The 21,535-nt window shown below is 40.2% G+C and overlaps 1 protein-coding gene across 2 annotated transcripts in view; it reads left to right on the top strand.

Annotated features, from left to right (window-relative positions):
• The first annotated feature begins 344 nt into the window (after positions 1 to 344).
• Positions 345 to 21,535, top strand: part of LOC147887884 (uncharacterized) — a 182,665-nt gene continuing 161,474 nt past the window's right edge. The window contains exons 1-3 of one of the 2 annotated variants that reach the window (XM_087393115.1): positions 345 to 735; positions 1,095 to 1,126; positions 1,362 to 1,408. In XM_087393115.1, coding sequence (XP_087249241.1) covers positions 457 to 735; positions 1,095 to 1,124 — 309 coding nt within the window. In that variant the 5' untranslated portion in view covers positions 345 to 456 and the 3' untranslated portion in view covers positions 1,125 to 1,126; positions 1,362 to 1,408. Of the gene's footprint in view, positions 736 to 1,094; positions 1,127 to 1,361; positions 1,409 to 21,535 lie in introns of those variants that run through there. The other variant, XM_087393116.1, reaches the window with a different exon arrangement.

Raw genomic sequence — 21,535 nt, forward strand, 5'->3', positions numbered from 1 at the left:
ACAAATCTGACGAATCATAATTTGCTCCTCAAAGGGTAACCGGTCGAATTCCAACCAAAACCAGTCTGCCACACGTGCAGCGCCCCTTTCATCACCCAATCCGAGCCCTTCGATCAACTGTTCATCCAACGGACAGCGATCTGCGCTTACGTTGGATTGAGCCGCCACGATCTGTGAACTGCAGATAAAAAAGTTGTCCTGAAGAAAGACGACTCCTTCAAAACATAGACGTCATTTTATGTAGCTTCCACGTCATTTGCATCTTCTTCAAATCATAGACGTCATTTGCATCTTCTTCATCATCATCATCAGTGTCCCATTTTTGCATCTTCATCATCAGTCTCGCTGCCTATTTTCATTCCTCAGTGTCCCATTTTTGCTCACGTCTTCGCTTCTTCTGTCGCTTCCTTTTTCTCTGGGTAACCATCTCCGATCTTCAGCTCCCTGCAAGCCTCTATGGCCCTTCCCTCGCCCTCCGAACTCCGCCTCAACCTCGCTCACTCTATCTTTGCCCTTTGCGCTGGGGCGCTGCTGCAGCTTCCTTCCGAAACAATGCCCTATCTCATTCGCATCACACTCCTCCTTACCTGCTTCTTATCACTTCTCTACATGTTCATCAGTTCGAGAGCCCTCCCCGATGAAAATGACCGTCACGGACCAGCCTGGTCGATGGTGCTCAGATCGATCACCTTCGCCGTCTTCACCCTGGGACTTCTGCTCGCTCTCTTATTTCAGGTACGCGACAGCCCTTTATCATTTCTGGACAAATCAAGCTAACGTCGACAGTCGTCAAGCTGCGCACACAGTAATATGTATGCCGTTATCACCAGAAATGACTCGTACCTTCTATAAGTTCTGTTCTCTTCTGCATACAAGGTCGAGCATCGATACCTTTTCCTTTCCTTACGTCCTGCAGCATACCATGACGATCGACACAAAGATCACGTAGATAGCGTTCTCATTCGCAGCGTCATAGTTCCTGAAGCTTGTTTCTGAGTTTAATGTTTCTCTAAAATGTTTCTGAGCTTAATGTTTCTCTAAATCTGCATGTTTCGAACTAATGTCTGTCTTTCCTTTGGCCGGCTCATGTGTAGGCACGGCTTGTGGACCTGACGAACTTATAATTGTAAGTTTTCCCAATACTCAAGGATTTCCACTGCGCTCGATTGAACCTTTCGATTAATACAGTATTATTGTCGCCACCGGTAGGCCTACCAATATATGAATGGAGGAAATTGCCTTCTCTGCTGTGTTTTTTCAGCATCTTTTAAACGACCTCACCTTGACGTACTGTCCGGCTTCCGACTCCTCCATGCCCAGATTCCCCTAGTATTTTGATACATGAAACGTTTGGATCGCAGGTTATGCGAGGAGCGGATATAAACTAACCTGGCGGATCAAGCATACCTAGTTACTGCAAATGGCTGACAAAGTTTATAATTGCAACGTTGCACTCAGCTTGTATATGTTAGAATCTAGTTGATCGTAATTACCGACATAGATTAATGTAACATAGCTCAGGCAGACAAGTATAATTTGCGTGTGCAGCCATCTCTTCACCTTCAATTACGTAATTAGGTGTTAAGCGTAGCAAGGGAGCGTTTCACCTTCTCTCATTGCATTCGTCCACCAGAACTAAGATTAATTCACAGTGCAGGTTGAGCTTTTAAGCTTGGATGAGCACTAGCTGTCATTGAGAGCGTCTTTTTGGTCTATCTCACGATCCCTAGTCAATTTGCTAATTTACCTGCGGCCCAAGTAAGCGACATGGTCAATCATTGTTACGTTAATTCGCAAATGCCAAACCGTTAATTGCATCGATGGGAAGAGAATTGCAAATGGCAGATTACTTATACCAAGGTGTGTCCAGGTTTGCTTATACCAAGGTAATTGGGTTAACGTGGGAGGAAGCTACAACTGCAACTATTGGTTGGCCAATGAATTTTCTTGGGTAGCCAATCTCTCTCTCTATCACTTATAATCACTTGGATATATGAATATCTATTTTCCTAAGTTTCTAATTGATTGGCCCTTTTTGGTCTTTAATTGATTGGCCCTTTTTGATCTTTAATCTCAAACCTAATGGGAGACTAGAAGAGTGAAATGGGTAGGGGAAATGAGCTATTAAAGGCAAGGGGAGGGAAATATTGATGAGAGCAATTAGTCCTCCAATTATGCCCCCTTAGAGCAGGAATATAGCTATTTGTTTGAATATTTCAAGCCCCTAAGCAGGTCCCCATGGAAGAGCTCACCGACTTCCTTGTAAATTTAAAGGCGATATTTCTAAGATTTTAGCCCACGTTTGAAGATGTTTTAGGGGTGGGCTACGGCACCCCGTGGGAGCCAGAGATTTGGAATACATCTCTTCTATTCTAGAAAAGCAAAGCATTAAGTGCATTAAGTGAGTGACTTGGGAATTGGCAGAGGACATGCTCTGCAATAGGTGAAATATTTCTAGCAACCACGGAGAATCTCCTCTACAATGTTTGGCATTTGATTCTTGCAAGAGGCTATTGGTGATTTCCTCTCTTGCACGCTGAGATTTCTAGCACATGGAGACCTGGCTCTTAGTCACAAGACCTGATTGGAGTAGGTGCCCTCATAAACATACCCAAACCCCCAAAAGTTAACTTTGTATAGCGTGGAGCTCTTCTATTTAGCTTAATGGGCAAATAAATGAAATGAGAGATTCATGTAAACTATAATATTCATGTAAAGTGAATATTCAATCCTTTAATGGGAGCAAATAAATGAAATGAGAGATTCATGTAAAGTAATATTCAATCCTTTAATGGGAGCATTAATTCATGTTGCTAGATACATGCATTCCATATCATACTTATTCAATACATTCGACTTCCAAATGTTCATATCTTAGTCTTTATTAAGATAAATTCACAAAACTTACTTACATTTTAAACCATGGGGATATAAAATCCTTGGTGAAAATCTAATCAAATGTGGGTTTGCAAAGAGAGCGAGTGCCAACTACTCAATAAATTATGTAATTGAAAGAGAGAAGCTTTCCTTTTTGCTTTCAAAAGCAAATATTTAAAGCATATTCAAAAGTAGCTCAGAGCATCTCCTCATGCTTTGGATCCATGCTAGCTATTGAGTTCAATCTTTACGTCCATGGCACTTAAGGCAAGCATTATCTCCTCTTGTGCCAATGTGATGCCACACAACTGGGGTTGACTATCATTGTAAATCTCACCCCATCCCCCATCCATATAGTTGTAACCAGAATGTGGAGGAACCTGCCATTAGTCCCACATCTCCACTGTCTTGGTATCACTTGATTGAACACTAGCCAAAGGTATATTAGCAAGCACCCAATGCCAGTGGCTATTCATGTTCATGGTGGTGAGCTGACCCAGCTTTTGTAATGTGCCAGCACAATGCAATGAAGCACTCTTAGTACTCTCTTTCTTCACTTGCCTCTGTACTCTCCTAGTAGTCTTAATACTCTCATAATACTCTTAGTGCTCTCTTAGTCATATCCCTTTCTCTACTAGCTTGGTACAACTTGATTGAACACTAACCAAGGGTGTTTTAACAAGCACTCCATGTTAGTCATTAATCATGTTCATGGGGAGTTGACCAATCTTTAGTAATTGTGCCAATAGAATGTGTTGAAGCACTCTTGGTTCTCTCTCATTTACCACATCTCCCTAACAAATTCAAAGATTGTATTTTCTAAAGCACTTATATTATTGGATCTTGGGACTTAAAAAATCATAAGCTGGCAAAGAAGTTATAGTGTGGTAAGATCTAATGCACTAGAAATTTTTTCTATTAAAACAACTTTTTTACTTAAAGAATGTGAAGTGCATTCAAGTTTGATGTCACTTTTGAAAACTCTCTCTCTCTCTCTCTCTCTCTCTCTCTCTCTCATTTTCAATTTTTTTAACAGATGGTCCACATGGTCGGCATGCAATGTTCAATATTTCCCTCCCTAATTACTCTGAACCACTGTGGTAGCTTGAAGTATGCTCATCCAACAGATAGCCGTGCCATTCTCCACCAAATGGGCTAACCTTAAGGAAGAGAGTTGCCACAATAATAGCTGTTTGGTAGGACCTATGTGAGATTTAATACTAACTTTTGCATCAAGTATGAAAGCATTCCTTGCTAACCAAATATATCACCTATTTGAAAAAATGAATGAAGACCAAATACTCTAGGTTATCTAGCCCATGCAAATCTTGCTAAAAACCTGGTGTTTAGCTATGATGGGCATGTTGCTCAATAGAGTCCATATGCAAGAAATGAAATCTCACACCTTCAAGCCACCATCAGACATGAAATGAAGAGATGCAGAGAAGCTTCCAAGCATGTAGTGCAAAATAGACAATTACTAGAAGCAATTCGCTACTTTTGTAATTGGTCTCCCATGGGTAGGCCTCCCACTAGCATGTGCTAGATAAACACCTTCCCTTGATATGGAATCTTGGAGCACTAGTTCAGCAAAAGTATTTCCTTCCACCAAGCCCTACTCTTCCAAGTGTGCCAAACTGGATTACCCTTCTGATTGAGCCAACTCTTCCCTTTCACCAACATATGGTACACTTGATTTGTTGTACAGTGGACTATGTCTTCAGGCTTTCTAAATGCCTAATATAACCAAGGTTTCTTAGTTATCCACCTAAGGAGAGTCACTAAATGATGTAAGTCCATCCCTCACCTTTGCCCATAAGTGTAAATAGCCACGAGGAACCTAGATGTATTGTTAGATTTTCTGGAATGACAATAAGGAGCCTCTATGAGGCAACAACGCATGACAGATTCTTGCTAACTTGAATCAAGCCATTTGATTGAATTTTGGCATCCTAGATTCTCACTAGGGGCAACAAAGAATCTCAGATTCTCACTAATCCCAACTGAGCCATCTAATTGAATTTTGGGCTCTCAATGAATCTCTCCCCCCGCCCCCCCCGCTCTCTCTCTCTCTCTCTCTCTCTCTCTCTCTCTTCCCCCTCCTTACTAGATAGGTTATTGGGTATTTGTGGGACTATGTAAAATTTATACTTGGAAGAGTTTGCAATAACCATTTCCATGGGTAGTGGCTAACCTCCTTGAGCTATAAGTTTTGGAGTCATGTGTGCTTTGTTGAGATATCGAGCTCCACTTGTGTGCATTTGTCACCGACTTGTTAGCTGCAAATGCGATTGGTACACTGCCCATGAATAATAGCTGGATGACAGCTATCTTTATGTACTCTAGTTAGTGGCCCAGTTAGTATGCCACCTTAGTTAGCTGAGTTTGGTTTGAGACCCACATATAGGATTCATCTATTCCTTTGTACTTAGAGTTCTTTTGGCTTTCACAACTAAAAAGAGGAAAATTGTTTTTAGCCTCCACCTTTGTGTGTATTCCCCCATTGTGTATGTGAGAAAGCCGCAGTGAGACTCCTTCCTTCTCTCGCACTCTCTTTACATGGTATCAAAACTCAGTTCGTGGTAAGGAGCTCAAGAAAGCAAACCAAGTTCACGGTGTCTTGGTAAGAGGATCAGTGTTGCTTTCCTTTTTCGAGTTTGGGAGCAAATCTCTGCAGGTAGCACAACCGAAAAGTGCAAGAGTGCACTCTCTCAGATTGGGACACCGTTCGCGGTGTGGTGAGAGGGCAGTATATGCTGCGGGGCCATTTCCGAGCCATTTTGAGGCCCGTTTTGATTTGAGGCCATTTCAGGGCCCTTTTTTTATTCGAGGCCATTTCGGGGCCCGTTTTGGTGGTGGAAGTTTTCCGCAGGCACTCAGAAAAGTGCCCTGTTTTTGCTGTGCGACCACTATTCTACAGGTCGGTGAAAAGTTATCACAGAAATTACATCGTATGCCTGTGCGCACAGATATTGGGAGTGACAGAATCATTCTTATTGCCTGTTGATGCAAAATCGTCACTAGGAAGTGACTGTGTGGTCAAATACCACTTTTGTCAATTTTGCAGATTTGCCCTTGTGAGGTAGAAGTTGTGTTTTTTGCAGTGACAGAATATTTTTGCAGTGTTGTGTAATGGCGTCTGATGCTCTTTCACAGATTGTCACTGAAAAGCTTGACAAGAACAACTTCCAAGCATGGAAGTTTAGAATGATGATTTTCCTTATGGGAAAAGGCTATTGGGAGTTCATTACTGGAGCTGAAGAAGAACCAGTTCTTCCTAATGTTCCCAATCAATAGGAAATGCAGGCATTTAAAGGCTAGCATGAGAGAGCCATAAAAGTTATGTACTGGCTGTCTATCAGTATTTCAGATTCTATGGTTGTGCATATTCAGGATGCAAGCACACCGAAGGAGGCATGGGATACTTTGACAAAAATGTATAGCACAAATATGCAAGCCAGGAAAATGCAACTCAAGCAGGAGTTGCATAATGTGTAGAGAGAAAATATGAGCATCAATGACTACCACATGAATGTGAAGAAGATTGCAGATGCACTTGCTTCCATTGGGTCGCCAGTGGAAGATGATGATTTAGCTTCTGTGACCTTGAATGGTCTAGGAAAGGATTATGCACAGTTCCGGACAGCCATTGCCGTCCGTGAGAATTTGGGGAGTTGATTGCTCTTCTAATTTTTGAAGAGTAGAGAAATGGTGGTGCATCTTCTTCAGGAGGAGCTTCAAAAGAAACTATCTTCTACTCAAATGCCAGAAGAGGTAGAGGCAGAGGTAGAGCAGGCCGATCTGGAGGCTGTGGCAGAAATTAGAATATGCAGCAAATTCAAGAAAACCAGTCCTATGGAGGAGGACGTGGTAACTTTAGAGGCAGGGGGAGCCAAAGAGGTCGTGGTGGATGGCAAAGAGGCCAAAATGCAAATAGCAATGTTGAATGCTACTACTGTGGTAAAATGGGTCATATGGTTAAAGACTGCTATAAAAAGCAGAATGACATCATGACTAGAAAATTGCAGCAAGGCAATTATGCATCCTCTAGTAGACAGGGTGATGACAGAAATGAGCATCTGCTTATGGTGCAGCACATGACCAATTCTGTGACAAGTGCAGAAGAAAGCAATGATGTGTGGTATGTTGACTCAGGTGCATCAAACCACATGACAGGTCATGCAGAATGGATGCAGGATGCAAGGAAAATGGAAAGACCAGGATTTGTGGAGACTGATGATGATACTGCACATCCTATCGTGCAGATTGGTAAAATTCCTTTGTCTATGCAGGATGGGAAAAAGAAATACTTGTCTGATGTATTTCATGTCCCGAATATCACCAAGAACCTGGTTTCTATTGGTCAAATGATTGAGCAGGGCTTGCAGGTCAGATTTAATCCTCATGGATGATTTGTTGAGGATATGAAAAATAAAGGTCGCTTGATAGCAAAAGGGAAGAAGAAGGGCAGGATGTTTACATTGGATGTGGACATGCCTGAATTGAGTGCAGCAATGTTTGCACATGGGATCAGTGTATTTGCAGCAGATACTAATATTTGGCACAAACGCATTGGTCATGTTAATGTACAGCGACTTAAATTAATGCACACCCAAAATATTGTTGCAGGATTGCCTAAGTTCAAGGTTGCAGAAATGCATAAGGTATGTGAAGCCTGTCGATTCGGTTAACAGGCAAGGAAATTCTTAGACATGTTCAAGAGAGTAAGAGGCCATTAGAATTAATCCACTCTGATGTGTGGACTACTAAAGCTACATCTATTGGAGGCTGTCATTATTTTATCACTTTTATTGATGACTACAACAGAAAAGTTTGGGTGTATTTTATGAAAAAGAAAAGTGAAGTGTTTGGTCATTTCAAAGCTTTTAAAGCTATGGTTGAAAAAGAAACAAGCCTACAAATAAAATGCCTAAGGTCAGATGGAGGGGGAGAGTACCTCTCAAATGAGTTTGCAAGTTTCTTGCAGGAGCATGGCATAAAGCAGCAATATTCATGCAGTCATACCCCCCAGCAAAATGGGACTTACAGAAAGAAAAAACAGGCATATTGGAGAGGTATCTCATGCCATGCTCAACGAAAAAGACCTGCCAAATTATTATTGGGCTGAAGCAGTTGCTATAGCAATCTACATAATGAAAAGGACTCCCACTGCAGCAATACATGGCATGATGCCAGAGAAGAGGTATACTGGTAGGAAACCAGATATTTCTCATTTGAAAGTTTTTGGTTGCATTGCCTATGTTCATGTGCCAGGTGATTTGAGATCCAAGTTGGATCCAAAAGCTGAGAAGTGCATCTTCATTGGTTATTCTCAGCAACAGAAAGGGTATAGATGCTATAACCCTTCTACTCATAAGTTTACAGTGAGTAGAGATGTTGCTTTTGATGAGATGAGCAGCTGGTATAAACCAGTAAATGTGATTAATGATGTAGATGCACAAAATGATAATGTTGCACAGAATTCACAGCAGCAATCACAAAATATTAGTGGACCTGTAGTGTCCTCTACCAGTGGTTCACATAGTTCGCCCTGGACAGGCAGATTGAGATCAGGAGGATCTCCTCAAAGCAATGCAGATAGTGGTATGCAGGTATCATGAAAAGGAAAAGAGAAAGTAGATCAGCCCATGGTTGATGTGAATGCAGGTCACTCTTATGTGGATGGTGAATCCAGTGGCTCAGAATAGAGCCTTAATGATGAGTTGGGTATTCCTTCTATTGTTACACCTGAAGTGAGGAAGACCAGGGATGTTTTGAGAGCACCTGGTAGTGAGCCTATTTTGCACAAGTCTACCAAAGCTACGTATCCTATGGATAGGCTGAAATATGATGGATTTACAGCCATTCACTATGCCTATATGGTCAAAGTGATACAGGAACCAGAACCCACTTCTTTTGACTCGGGGGGGTTACTCATCGTATGTAACCCTATCACTTGAGTTCAACAAAAATATATTTTTTATTTCTAAAATTTACAGAAATAAATATACATAAGGGACTATTTAAAATAGTTTTGGAAAAAATTTACAGATTTGTATAGAAAAGGGGTACATTTTATTAATGAAAAATTTACACAGATAAGGGATTTTAGAAATATGCCTTGAACGCACATGGTATAGAGGGTTTATACATAGTGACCCCCCCGAGTCTTTTGAGCAAGCCATGGGAAAAGAAAAATGGGAGAAAGCCATGGATGAAGAAATGGATGCCTTGGAAGCAAATGCTACATGGGAATTGGTGCCTTTGCCTAAAGACAAGAATGCAATTGGCTGCAAGTGGGTTTATAAGGTGAAGCACAATGCAGATGGTTCTGTGAATAGATACAAGGCAAGATTAGATGTCAAGGGGTATGCACAGACATATGGCATTGATTATGAAGAAACATTCAACTCGATTGCAAGGATGGCAACCATAAGAGCAGTCATTGCTATGGCTACATCAAAGGGATGGTCTTTACATCAGATGGATGTAAAGAATGCTTTCTTGCATGGTGATTTGCAAGAAGAGGTCTATATGGAGCAGCCACCAGATTATGTTCATGCTGTTCATCCTGAGTTTGTTTGCAGGTTGAAGAAATCCTTGTATGGCTTGAAGCAAGCACCCAGAGCATGGTTTGACAAGATAGGACAGTATCTTGTCACTATTGGTTTTTAGATTTCCAAGGCAGATTTCTCACTTTATGTGAGAAAAATAGAGAAAGGTATTATGCTGCTTGTCATTTATGTTGATGATTTGATCATCACTGGTGATAGTGATGAAGATATCCTTCATGTGAAAATGCTATTGAAGCAGAAGTTTGAGATGAAGGATTTGGGAGAGTTGCGTTACTTCTCGGGCATTGAGGTGATTATATCCACAAGTGGGATATGGCTCTTGCAGAGGTAGTATGGATTGGACATGCTATCCAAATATGGGATGACAGGCTGTAAGCCTATTTCAGTTCCTTTGGAGCAAAATGTGAAGCTGAGTGCAGATGCAGGTGAGCTTCTGGAAGACCCTACTATGTACAAACGCATAGTAGGAAGTCTGATTTATATGACTATTACCAAGCCAGATTTGAGTTATGCTGTTGGTTTGGTAAGTCAATTTATGCAGGCTCCAAGGAAACTGCATTTGGATATGGCTAGACGCATACTGAGGTATGTGAAGTCCACATTGCAGTATGGACTATTTTATGAGACTGGGGTTCAAATACAGTTGCATCGATACATTGATGCTGATTGGGCTGGTAGTATTTCTAATAGACGATCTACCAGTGGATATGTGTTCTCTTTTGGGAGTGCTGCAGTCACTTGGAGCAGCAAGAAGCAACCTACAGGTGCCTTGTCGAGCACAGAGGCTGAGTACAGGGGTGCAGCAATGGCTACATGTGAGGTAGCTTGGTTGGATAAGCTACTTTATGATATGCATCAGTCTATAGATGGGCCAGTTGTCATTTATTATGACAACATGAGCAGTATACACTTGGCAAATAACCCAGTCTATTATGCTAGCATGTGAGGTAGCTTGGTTGGATAAGCTACTTTATGATATGCATCAGTCTACAGATGGGCCAGTTGTCATTTATTGTGACAACATGAGCAGTATACACTTGGCAAATAACCCAGTCTATCATGCTAGAACAAAGCACATTGAGATGCATTATCACTATGTGCAGGAGAAGGTTCTAGTAGCTTTTATTGATCTAGTTTATGTCAACACATAGGATTAGGTAGCTGACATATTCACGAAGGCATTGGGCATAGAGAAGCTGCGCAAGTTCAGAGACGTCCTTGGTGTGCAGGCATTGGGATTGAGCTTGAGGGGGAGTGTTGAGATATCGAGCTCCACTCGTGATATGCCAGGGTGACCATTGTGCATTTATGTCACCAACTTCTTAGTTGTAGATGCGGTTGGTACACCGCCCATGAATAATAGCTAGATGACAGCTATCTTTATGTACTCTAGTTAGTGGCTCAATTAGTATGCCACTTTAGTTAGCTGAGTTTGGTTTGAGACCCACATATAGGGTTCATCTATTCCTTTGTACTTAGAGTTCTTTTGGCTTTCACAACTAAAAAGAGGAAAATTATTTTTAGCCTCCACCTTTGTGTGTATTCCCCCATTGTGTATGTGAGAAAGCCGCAAGTGAGACTCCTTCCTTGTTTCCCACTCTCTTCACATGCTTTGCATGATTCCAATTGGTGGATTGAAATTTGCTTAGGGGGTTGGATTTGACCAATTCCTAAGTGGTACCCTCATTGGAGAAATGGTAGTACAATATCTAGAAGGTGTCCAAATGGCATTCTTCAATAGCATCTAGCTCTCCTCCATCTACTTGATAGAGTAGAGAGGCTAAATAATAATCTTAGCTCTCTTAGTGGGATATTTTATTTGGTCATGGAAGCAATATTTTGGGTACAATTTATATTTTGAAAGTGATACAATGTGGGAAGAAGTGGGAGGTATGATGGCACATTTATCTATTAATAAATATACTCTAAATATAGAAGCTAGATTACTTTTTTATAGCCAAACCCTACGTAGTGGAATAACTTTGACAAAGGATATGTGTGCAAGAACAACTCAAAAGAAGAAAAAGATATTGAGTAATGAAGAAAAATAAGGATAGCCAAAGGTATAGAATGTATATTGCACCCAAGTCAAAAACTTGCAAAGGATAGCCCCCACATGTACCCAATACTTATAGCTTTGTTGATGCCTTAGCTACATAGTGGGATGTTAAAAATTTGCTCTAAGCTCTACATCCTATGCATGCATAGCAGCCTCTTAATCTCCCTTGCCTGATCCCTAGGGGGACTGGAAGTCCCTGAAAGGGACTTTTAGAGACCCCTAGAGGGACAAAAAAATAAGATTAGAAAGGAAGAAGAAGGGTAGTTGCTTTTTGTGGGGAAATAATGCCATCACCTCTTCATAGATTCAAGATACTTTGCATGCATGGTTCTCTATCAATGAGATTGGATTTAGCACAATGATTGAGAGAGAGAGAGAGAGAGAGAGAGAGAGAGAGAGAGAGAGACGGAGGGAGGGAGGGAGGGAGAGAGGGAGGGAGAGAGTCAGAAAGGTATGTTAATGTCTGCAAAAGGCCTCGCAAGCCTATGGGACAAAGTACAAAAGTAAACCAAGAAGGAAAAACTCATACAGGCCTCAAAGGGCTTGGGAAAATGGCATGCTAGGGCCCTTGCTGAGTGCTAAATTTATCTACAAAGCTCAATAGCTTGAGAAAATTCAAGTATATAATAGATAATAACTGGAAAAGAGTAGAGTGCTACCTCTAAAATCCTACCTGTCCTAGTGCTCACTACCCCCGTGCCTCTATATGACTATTGGACTGCCTCTCTAATATCAACATATAGATTTTGTCTAGAGTATGGCCAATCACGAGGGCTCAATAATTCCCAATCTCCATAGGGTCCCCAGCTTTGTGTATTGGCACAATAGTGGTGGTGCTCCAAGCAGGTGGGAAGCTGTGCATACAGCTTGTTTGAACATCTATGCTAGCACCGGAGCTAAGACCTCCTTCGCATGTGCAAAGTGCTCATTTTGTAGGCCCTCATGATCCTATGCTCTCCAATTTTGTAATCGACAAAGTGCAGCCCGTACATTCTATGGTGAACAAATGATAGGTGGTGGACTTGAGCATAGAGGGCATATCTGGGAGTGTTTGCTTCTAGTCATCATAGAGGGAACATGCATACATGTACTATACCCCTGGGTCAGTGATGGGAATAGATGATTTCCCCTTCGATGGAAACCCCCTATTGAGAGAGAGAGAGAGAGAGAGAGAGAGAGAGCGAGAGAGAGAGAGAGAGAGAGATGTAATTTTTCAATTACACACAATTTAGAATAATTCAAACCTCTTCATCAAAACCACATCTTCATCCATTATAGGCTCTTCAAACTAACACATAAAATGAATGGAGATAAAGACTTTTGTTGCATTTCTCATATCAACATGTAGTCTAGTTGTAGGCTAGCATAGCCTTAGAGGATATCTAGCTCCATCAATCTAGTGGGCCATTTCTTGAAACACTCGATTAGCTCCTCTTGGTGTCAATCCCCTTGGATATATCATAAATGTTCACATCTATACATCTGACATACCCTCTCAATACATTTGATAGTGGGTGGTTCATCACATCAATGATATACTTAATAGAGTGGCTTTTCGATTCAGGACAATTGTACAATTATTTGCATTACATATGTGACCCATGTAAAGTCATATTTTTTGGCTTTTTGGTAATACATCAGCCTTGTATGGCCTCTTGGCTATTCCCAACACATTATTATCATATTATTATAGAGTTGATCTTTCACATCTTCAACATTGTTCCATCATGACTTGGATTACACATTCGCTATAAGTAGTCTCATATTCATGGTTTACAAAATGGTTTGTTTTGAGGAGTATTTCAAATTGAGTAGGTGGAGCATAAGCCCCACAATGGTTGCTCCCGATGTTCTCATCGCTCCACAATCTCACTAGGTGGCACATGGGTACACCTCTAACATAGAGCATCAAATAAAATCTAGCATAATGCCATTCATAAGGTATGATATTCCAAAAACAGATGTATCACTTGCTTGCATAGATCACACTCAACTTTTTGATCATGCAAATCTTAGGTAAGTCCTCAGCATGAGGCTCTTCCATCTATGCCAAAACAATCTACATTTAGTAATGTACAAACACCACATTCATGCATGGACTTGAATCCATTTATTCCACAATAGATGATATAGATATTCAGCATAAGTTTAATAGTGGCCATTCAAATATGCAAATAACTTGCCAATATAAGGCTCTCACATCTTGAGCAGCATGTGAATACTTGTCTTAATGCATTTAGCTCCTTAGGTGACGTGACATTGAGTATGTCACGTCCTTGGATTTAGTTTCCACTAGCACAATAGAATAATAGATGTCTCATCATGACACTTTACCATCAACTCGGCTATGTCACACTTCATCATGATGGGGTTTAGTTATCACCACCACTTTAGATTAGTACCTCATTCCTTAGCATGGGGACATTTATGCACTGAGACATTCTTGACCAAATGTAATTGACATTATCAAGTTGGGCCATAGAGCAACATGGGTAGCCTTAGTGTTCTAGCATGAATTTATGGTTGTAGATTATAGTTCATACTTAATTGCTGAATCCAAGATTTTAGATATATCCTAATAGTAGCATTCAATAGCTCACATGCCTTGGGGACAACATATGCCTTTTCAAGTATATTTTTGGAATCACATGCCTTGGGGACAACATATGCCTTTTCAAGTATATTTTTGGAATCTCAACTTCTTATTTTTAGCTGCTTGATGAGCCTATGATAGATCTTCATTAATGTTTAGCCGTGTATGTAATAGAATTTTTTTAGCTAATGATAGTTGAGCATATAAGTTTGATAGGCTAACATGCCTTGTCAAAATTTTTGGACCCTATAGTTTCTTGCTTTTGTAGCGAGTTCTTGCACCTATTTTCTTCCCAGTGAATTCAATCAAACCTGAGACTATTTTTTGTTTGTCTCAGAGCCCCAAAAAATTCCATCCACACCGTTGACAATACCGTCGTTGATGTCCAAGTTGCCCAAGCATATTTCATATGATCATGCTTGGTTTTAGATGTATTTTGTGTATTAGTCCACAGGTTTTCCTAGGGTCGTCTAGGATGAGTATTGTTTTGCTGCATGTCCTGTGCTTGATATCAGTTGCTGTGAGAATGTGTGGCTATTCAGGCAGGCTTTCATATGCTTTTGGGTTGTGTTGGTTCTTTGCAAAATTTGTATAAAACAAGTGTGGAATACTATTTCTATCTAGTGGTGCTTTAAAGTGCAATGTGTTCAATTTGGCGATGTCTTCATCAGTCTATTCTACTGTTCTAATTTTATTAAGCATGTCGAAGAATGCAACCTTGTCTTAGAGCATAGGTAAGTTCAACTCATTGTACATACGATCTCCAAACTGAGCCCAACATGGTTGTTGTTGCTAATTATTCAAAGAAGATCCAGCTATCTTTTATTGAGCTTGCCTGGCAAAGATCATCGCAAAGAAGTACATCCACATGCCGAATGGTTCTTTGTGATTATGCTTTATTTCTCTCATCTGTGTGTCCACCGCAAGGAATGTGTTAATGGTATAGCTAGTGTCTGTAGCTTCTCCATTGAAAGGCATGTGTAAGTGCTTGTCAGTAATGGTAGATGGAGCACTGCATGCAAAGTGCTACCATTAATTGCCCTTGCCACCTTTCCTGTGTATGCCAGTAATAGCAACTTCGGCAACTCGATGTCAATCGTGTTCTTATGCGAGTAGTGTCGACGTAATGCTTCTACTATCATTGTTGCAATGAATGTCTTCCGTGCTCCTGCATTACCTAAAATGAATAGGTGTATTTGTTCAGCTTGGCTTGTTCTTTTTTTGAGCATAATGTCATCAAATATTAGTCACTGTTCATGATTCATTTTTCTTAGGTTTTCAAAATAGGCATCATTCGATGTGGTTTTCTACTTCGCTTGTTGGAGCAAGTGGAGGTTTTGTGTGCTTTTGCCAAAGTCCATGTCATTCTTGAGGTCGAATTTGTCTGCAAAAGCTATTGGATTGTGACTATTTGTAGCAAAAAGGGAGGTGTTGTTACTGATTGTAGACATCATTGCATATGTGGCAGTGTTCTAAAAATGAGCTTGCTGTGAGTCGATAATTTTGTGGTTGTCTATGCCACATGTCTTTCTAGCTTAGAAACTTATCATTTAGATCATGCTCAGCGAAGTGAAATGGAAGGTAGAGTAGGCAAAGTTCTCTGTAGTGGTTCTCTGACTCTTTTACTTTGTTGTAGCTATTGAACTGTATTATTCTTTGGATTTTTCTTTTTTGGGTGCGCCCTTGCTTCACTATGTAGTTGCCTGCATACTCGGCCAAGCAAATGTGATGTAAGCTTTCGTCTCTATTTGTATATTTTGTGATAATGTCATCAAAGAAGATGTCTGTGCTGTTCGGATGAAGTAATTCAAGTTGTGTGCATCTCTTCAGTAGCAATGTTCTGTCCACAGTCGGGTTTGTGTTTACATAAATAAATTCTCTTGTTGCACTTGTCAGGGGAAGTGAAAGACACAAGTATACAACTTGTTGTGCACTTATGTGTTAAGTATTCAAGATTGTGTTTCCAACCTTTCAAACATGCTCCTTCATTGTTGCATTGTCTTTGAAGCTTTGTATAGTCACATTTTTGAAGGCATTATTTTTTTCTTTATCAATCTTGGTCATGTATGTTGTGCAATAAGATGCTGCACCGTGAGGGTTCAAAACAAACTGTATGTCAGTGTTTGCCCCCCAAAGTCTTGTCAAAGATGGGTTGAAATTGTTTGTGTAAATGTATTTTGGGTCTCTTTTCATGAAGATTTTTGGTTGGGAGATGCTGCTTCTTAGTGCTAATTTGTACTGCTTCTTTGTGCTAATTTGTGCACGTCATTGAGGTTGTTTTGAGTTGTGTGCTAGCCGTAGTGATGTATTTGTCGATGAACCCTTCTATGGCTTTGTCATCTGTGTTGTTGCAAATGGGCCCTCCATCTATCCAAAGCAAGCCATGATCATGATGGCTGCCTCTGTTTTGGAATTTCGTTACAAAGATGAAATCTGCTACTGGACCCAAAATAGTGTTGCCTTGATGTATCAACATTTTAAGAGCTCTGAACTTGTGCACATAGTACTGTGCCTTTGTAATTGGGTTTGATCTAATCATAAGTTGGATGTTGTCGCTCGCTCCAGTTTCATTGTGTGAGGCTGTGTGCTCGTTGAGTTCTTTTAAGCATTGCACCAGTGGCTCCCACCTTTTTTCAGTCTCCCAAAGAGCGTGATGAAGAATGTAGGAGGCCCCAATTGCCTGACCATTGCAAAGAGATTGTGTTTTATGCATTGTTTGTAATCAGCCAAAGTTCTTAAGCATATGAAATCATGGTAGCCTATTTTCGATTGCAGCAATTGCTCAATGTTTATGTCCAGCACTACTGTCTTTGCCTCGATTTTTTGCCCTTGCATTTGGCCAATTACGCATTTGTACCCAGGTAGAGGACAGTACTTGGCGCACCAGTACCTTCATTGTTTTGAAGAATAGGTTTTCAATTGAGTATGCAAATATCGTTCTAATTGTGAAGTTCCCACTTCACTATGTCCTAATAACTTGTTTGAGCTGCAACGTGAGAGACATGGGCTTGTCTGAAAAATAGTGTTGGGAATGCCAACTCTTCACACTCGTCTTTGAAAAGGCTAAGTGGAGAAAACCCTTCTGAAGGTGCTATGATTATGGGTTTATTTTTGAAGTCAATAACTTGCTGGCTTGTGTAGATACCATGCACTAAGGTGTCTGTTGCATGTTCAGGTTGGGGAGTGTGTTCGCTCGTATGTTTAGGTGTTTGTTGGGATTGCTCTTCCGTGCACTAAAGCTGTTGGATGTGCTCGGCCCATTGTTGATTGATTTTGACTTTGTTTTTAATATATAGAGGGGTTGTGAGCATTTCTTGAAGGGCCCACATTGTCAAAGTGGGACGCACCAACCCGCTTATGTAGTTGTGGTCATTACGCGAGACGAATTTGGCTATAGCATAATGAGCACACCATTACAAAAATTTTGGACTCAAAAAGGGGCCCTTTGGAGAATTACTAAAATATTAGAGGCTTGGATAAGGAAATATGGTATCCATGAAGGAGATTATGCCATGTGGACTTCTCTGTAACAGAGGCTCCCCAAATCTAGGGGGAATTTCAAATTTTTTCCAAAATACCCCAAAAAACGTCATTGGTAGCTCACAATAAAAAATTATATTTGACAAGCCTGCCCTAACCATGTCAGGCCTCCTTGTTTTCCTCCCAGGACAAACTATCCCCTAGCTAAAACTATGCTCACGTTTTCCATTTGGTTCAACCATTTGGCCCAAACTTTGACTTCCTAACTAGCTCTCCCCCTATTCTCTCTCTTCCAAAACGTTTCAAACATTCATTCCTGCCACTTTCTAGCAGCTAGTATCAAAATATCTTCTTTCCACTCTTGCTTAGTCATTCTCTCTCCTCTTTGCTCACATTTTTCTTCCACATTTGAAAATCTCTCAGAGGAAATTCTGTTAAAGCTCTGTTCATCCCTCTTCTCTTCCATTCATTCTTTACTTATTTCATGCTCTCTTAGAAACCAAAGTTGCGACCTAAATCTGCTTGGAAGGAGTGAGAAAAACGGGTGTTCTCTCATTTTTGGTTCTTTTCTCACCTTTTTGGAGTATAGAGAGTCATCTCCTGAAGTTGCGACCTAAATCTACTTGGAAGGAGTGAGAAAAGTGGGTGTTCTATCATTTTCGGCTCTTTCTCTACCCTTTTGGAGTATATAGAGTCAACTCCGGAAGATGAAACACATACTTTCCAGGTAATGAAGTGATTTCATCTTGAAAGTTTTGTTTGTATTAAGTAGATACGTTTTTGTATCACACTTTGTCTATATGTTTGTTACAAGAGACAGGGAAGAGGGAGAGATTGAGGTAGATGATATATAAAACTACAAGATGATTTTTGTCATTTTTTTCTTCACTGGTATAGGAGGGATAGATAGAGGAAGGGAAAGAGAGAGAGAGAGAGAGATTATTTTGAATTGCTATGTTGTTTTCTATTTGAGGGGATGAGTGAGGGAGAGAGCAACATAAAATAGTCATTTTTTTCTTCATTAGTATAGGAGGGATAGATATAGGAAGGGAAAGAGAGAGAGAGAGAGAGAGAGAGAAAGAGAGAGAGAGATTATATTTGAAACTGCTATGTTTTTTAATCTGTATAAGGGGATGAGTGAGGGAGAGAGATAGAAAATAGTCATTTTCTTATTTGCTAGTATAGGAGGGGTAGATAGAGGAAGGGAAAAGAGAGACAGAGATTATATTTCGAACTGCTATGTTTTCTTTTGTTGAGGGGATGATTGAGGGAGAGAGACAGAGATTCTATTTCAAACTGGTAGGTTTTAGAAGTATTTGAGAAAGAAGGAAGAAAAAGAGATCCTAATTAAAGAGTTTTGGGAGGGAGGGAGAGAATGATATGATATTGATAATGTTTTCTTTGTTTGTGGAGAAACAAAGCAAGAAGAGAGCATATCGTAACTAAGCATTTCAAAAAAATTTGATGTTTGTTTGTGTGAGGGGTACCTTGGAAGATAGACTGAGAGAGAGAAGTATTCTATGTTTTTTGTAGTAATATTTTTCTTGTTTTTGTGAGAGGTTTAGTTAAAGGAGAGAGGGAAGGAGGGGGAGGGAGAGAGAGAGAGAGAGAGAGAGAGAGAGAGAGAGAGAGAGAGAGAGAGACTTGCAAAGAAAGAGAAAGAGAGGGATAGAGAAAGAGAGAATACAAGACATAAATTTGGAGGGTCTTTGGAAGTAGAAAGAGCTAATTTTAATCATATGGTACAGGGGCAAAAACTATGGAAGTAGAAAATGATAGATACAGAAGTAGTTTACAGTCTGTTGTATTGAAGAATGTTAAGGATGAGCATGGGGAATGGATTCTTCAGCTCTACAGGAAATATTCTTGGATCACAATGCAACCCACTAATCGTGGGTGCTACAAAGTGGGTCGGAAGGATGCAATGGATATCTCCAAACATTGGAAGGGAAGGATCTTAGATTTTGAAATTTCTCCTGGTAGTAACACAGTGACACAAGTATATATTTAGCATGTCTTTACCCATGCAAACATATATGTGCATCCGAATGAAGGACTTCCATATCGTAGGCCCAATTGTAAGTTTTTTAAAGTGTACTAGTATTTCATTTGCTTTTTAGAGTATTTGCATTTATTTGGGGACGTTGACACTGGTGTCTTATGCCTTGTATTTGTTTTACAGACTTATATCCATCTACTTACAAAGAGTGGGAGCCTACAGCATGCGTAACTGGGGTGTCGCATGTCCTCCATGTTGAGATCGAGAGTCTTCAGTATGAAGGTCGCACACCATCAGAATTAAAAAAGGACGGGATCTTCTTCTATGACTCAATTTTCATTGTGCCAGATGAAGAAGGACAATATGGTAGATTAGAATCTCTTCCCTTGCCGTCTTTTGATAGTCCAGACCGCTTCCAAGCATGGAGATAAGTGGATCATATAGAATAGAATGTTTAATGATGTGAGAAATGCTCTGAAGCCAACTACCGGTGGAAGAAATGCTAGGTTGAGCTGGTTTCTTCCATTTCCATGCTTTGTTGATTTCTTTGCGTGTTGTAGGCAATTAAGGAAAACAAAGATTACTTACACTTGCAAGAGCTTAGAAATGGATTGGCTATCTGAGCTATTTGACAATGGATGGACAACAAGAGCATGTCATGCCGAAGATTTAGTACAATGTCGATTGAACACTTTAGATGTGAGATTTTGGTGAGCAAATCTTACAATTCTTGTTTGTATAAAAAATGATCAGAATATTATGTATTAATAGATCCCAAATTTTGCAGGTATTTCATTGGAAGGCAAAATCTCTGCATGACTTTCACATATAGAAGGTTTAGATGGAAGAACCTTCAATGGGAAGCAATGGATGATGATTTGCATGATGTGACTCACAGTCCTATTGTCAAGGTATCAATTTATCGATAAGGACATCCTGATCTAATGTTGGAATTGGAAGACGAGTGGACCATGTGATTGATCAGGGAAGAATTGCAGTTGGCAATAGTAAGCCCTCCCCAAGACTGTTATTTTAGACTTGATAAAATCACAAAGTTAGATATAGGGATGAGACAAGTATCCTTTGTAAGAATTGTTGCCCCCCCATACTCTAGAGATAGTAGAGACATGATCGCAGGTATTTCATATGATATCGAGTTTCTTGGATCCTTAGTGCTTCAACAATGCACTTGGCAATGAGGCATTGTTACATGTATGAACAGAAAGCATATATAATACAAAGTGTTGTTTCATTTATTGTTAAGATTTTTTTTATTAAGTATGCACCTCTAGATTGATGAACTCTATGGTCTATGAATGATAAAGCGATAAATATTTGTAATTTTAAATTTGTGTGGATATTTGTATATCTGTATTGTGCAAGACAGAGAGTGTGTGATCTCAAGATAGATAGCAATTAGAGCGTGCAAGAGAGAGAGAGAGAGAGAGAGAGAGAGAGAGAGAGAGAGAGAGAGAGAGAGAGAGAGAGAGAAGTTGAGTACAATAAACGACACAAATAATGCACCTGGCCATGAGACAGAGTTAGATGTATGAAGAGAGAGAGAGAGAGAGAGAGAGAGAGAGTAGTCAGGGACACAAAGGGCCTCTGAGAGACAGAGGGAGGGGGAGGGATACAAAGGGAGACAGAGAGAGTTAAGATTGCATTTATTCATTTGCACATCTAAGTTGAGAAAGAGAAAAATACGAAAGTTAATTAAGGTCTTTGAGAGACTAAGAGATTGAAAAAAAAAAACCCAGATACAACCGATCCGAAGGGTGGATCCACTAACAAAATACAAAAAGTGTATACATGAAATCAATGTCCATGACAATGGAGACAGGGACAGAAAGAGAGACATGGAGAGTGGGATAGAGAGAGAGAGAGAGAGGTAGAGAATGGGAAGAGAGAGAGAGTTAAGATTGCATTTATTCATTTGCACCTCTAAGTTGAGA

This window comes from Dipteris shenzhenensis, chromosome 22 (genome assembly GCF_047967505.1).
Source record: "Dipteris shenzhenensis isolate YYH24624 ecotype China chromosome 22, Dip_SZ_1.0, whole genome shotgun sequence".
Taxonomy (NCBI): domain Eukaryota; kingdom Viridiplantae; phylum Streptophyta; class Polypodiopsida; order Gleicheniales; family Dipteridaceae; genus Dipteris; species Dipteris shenzhenensis.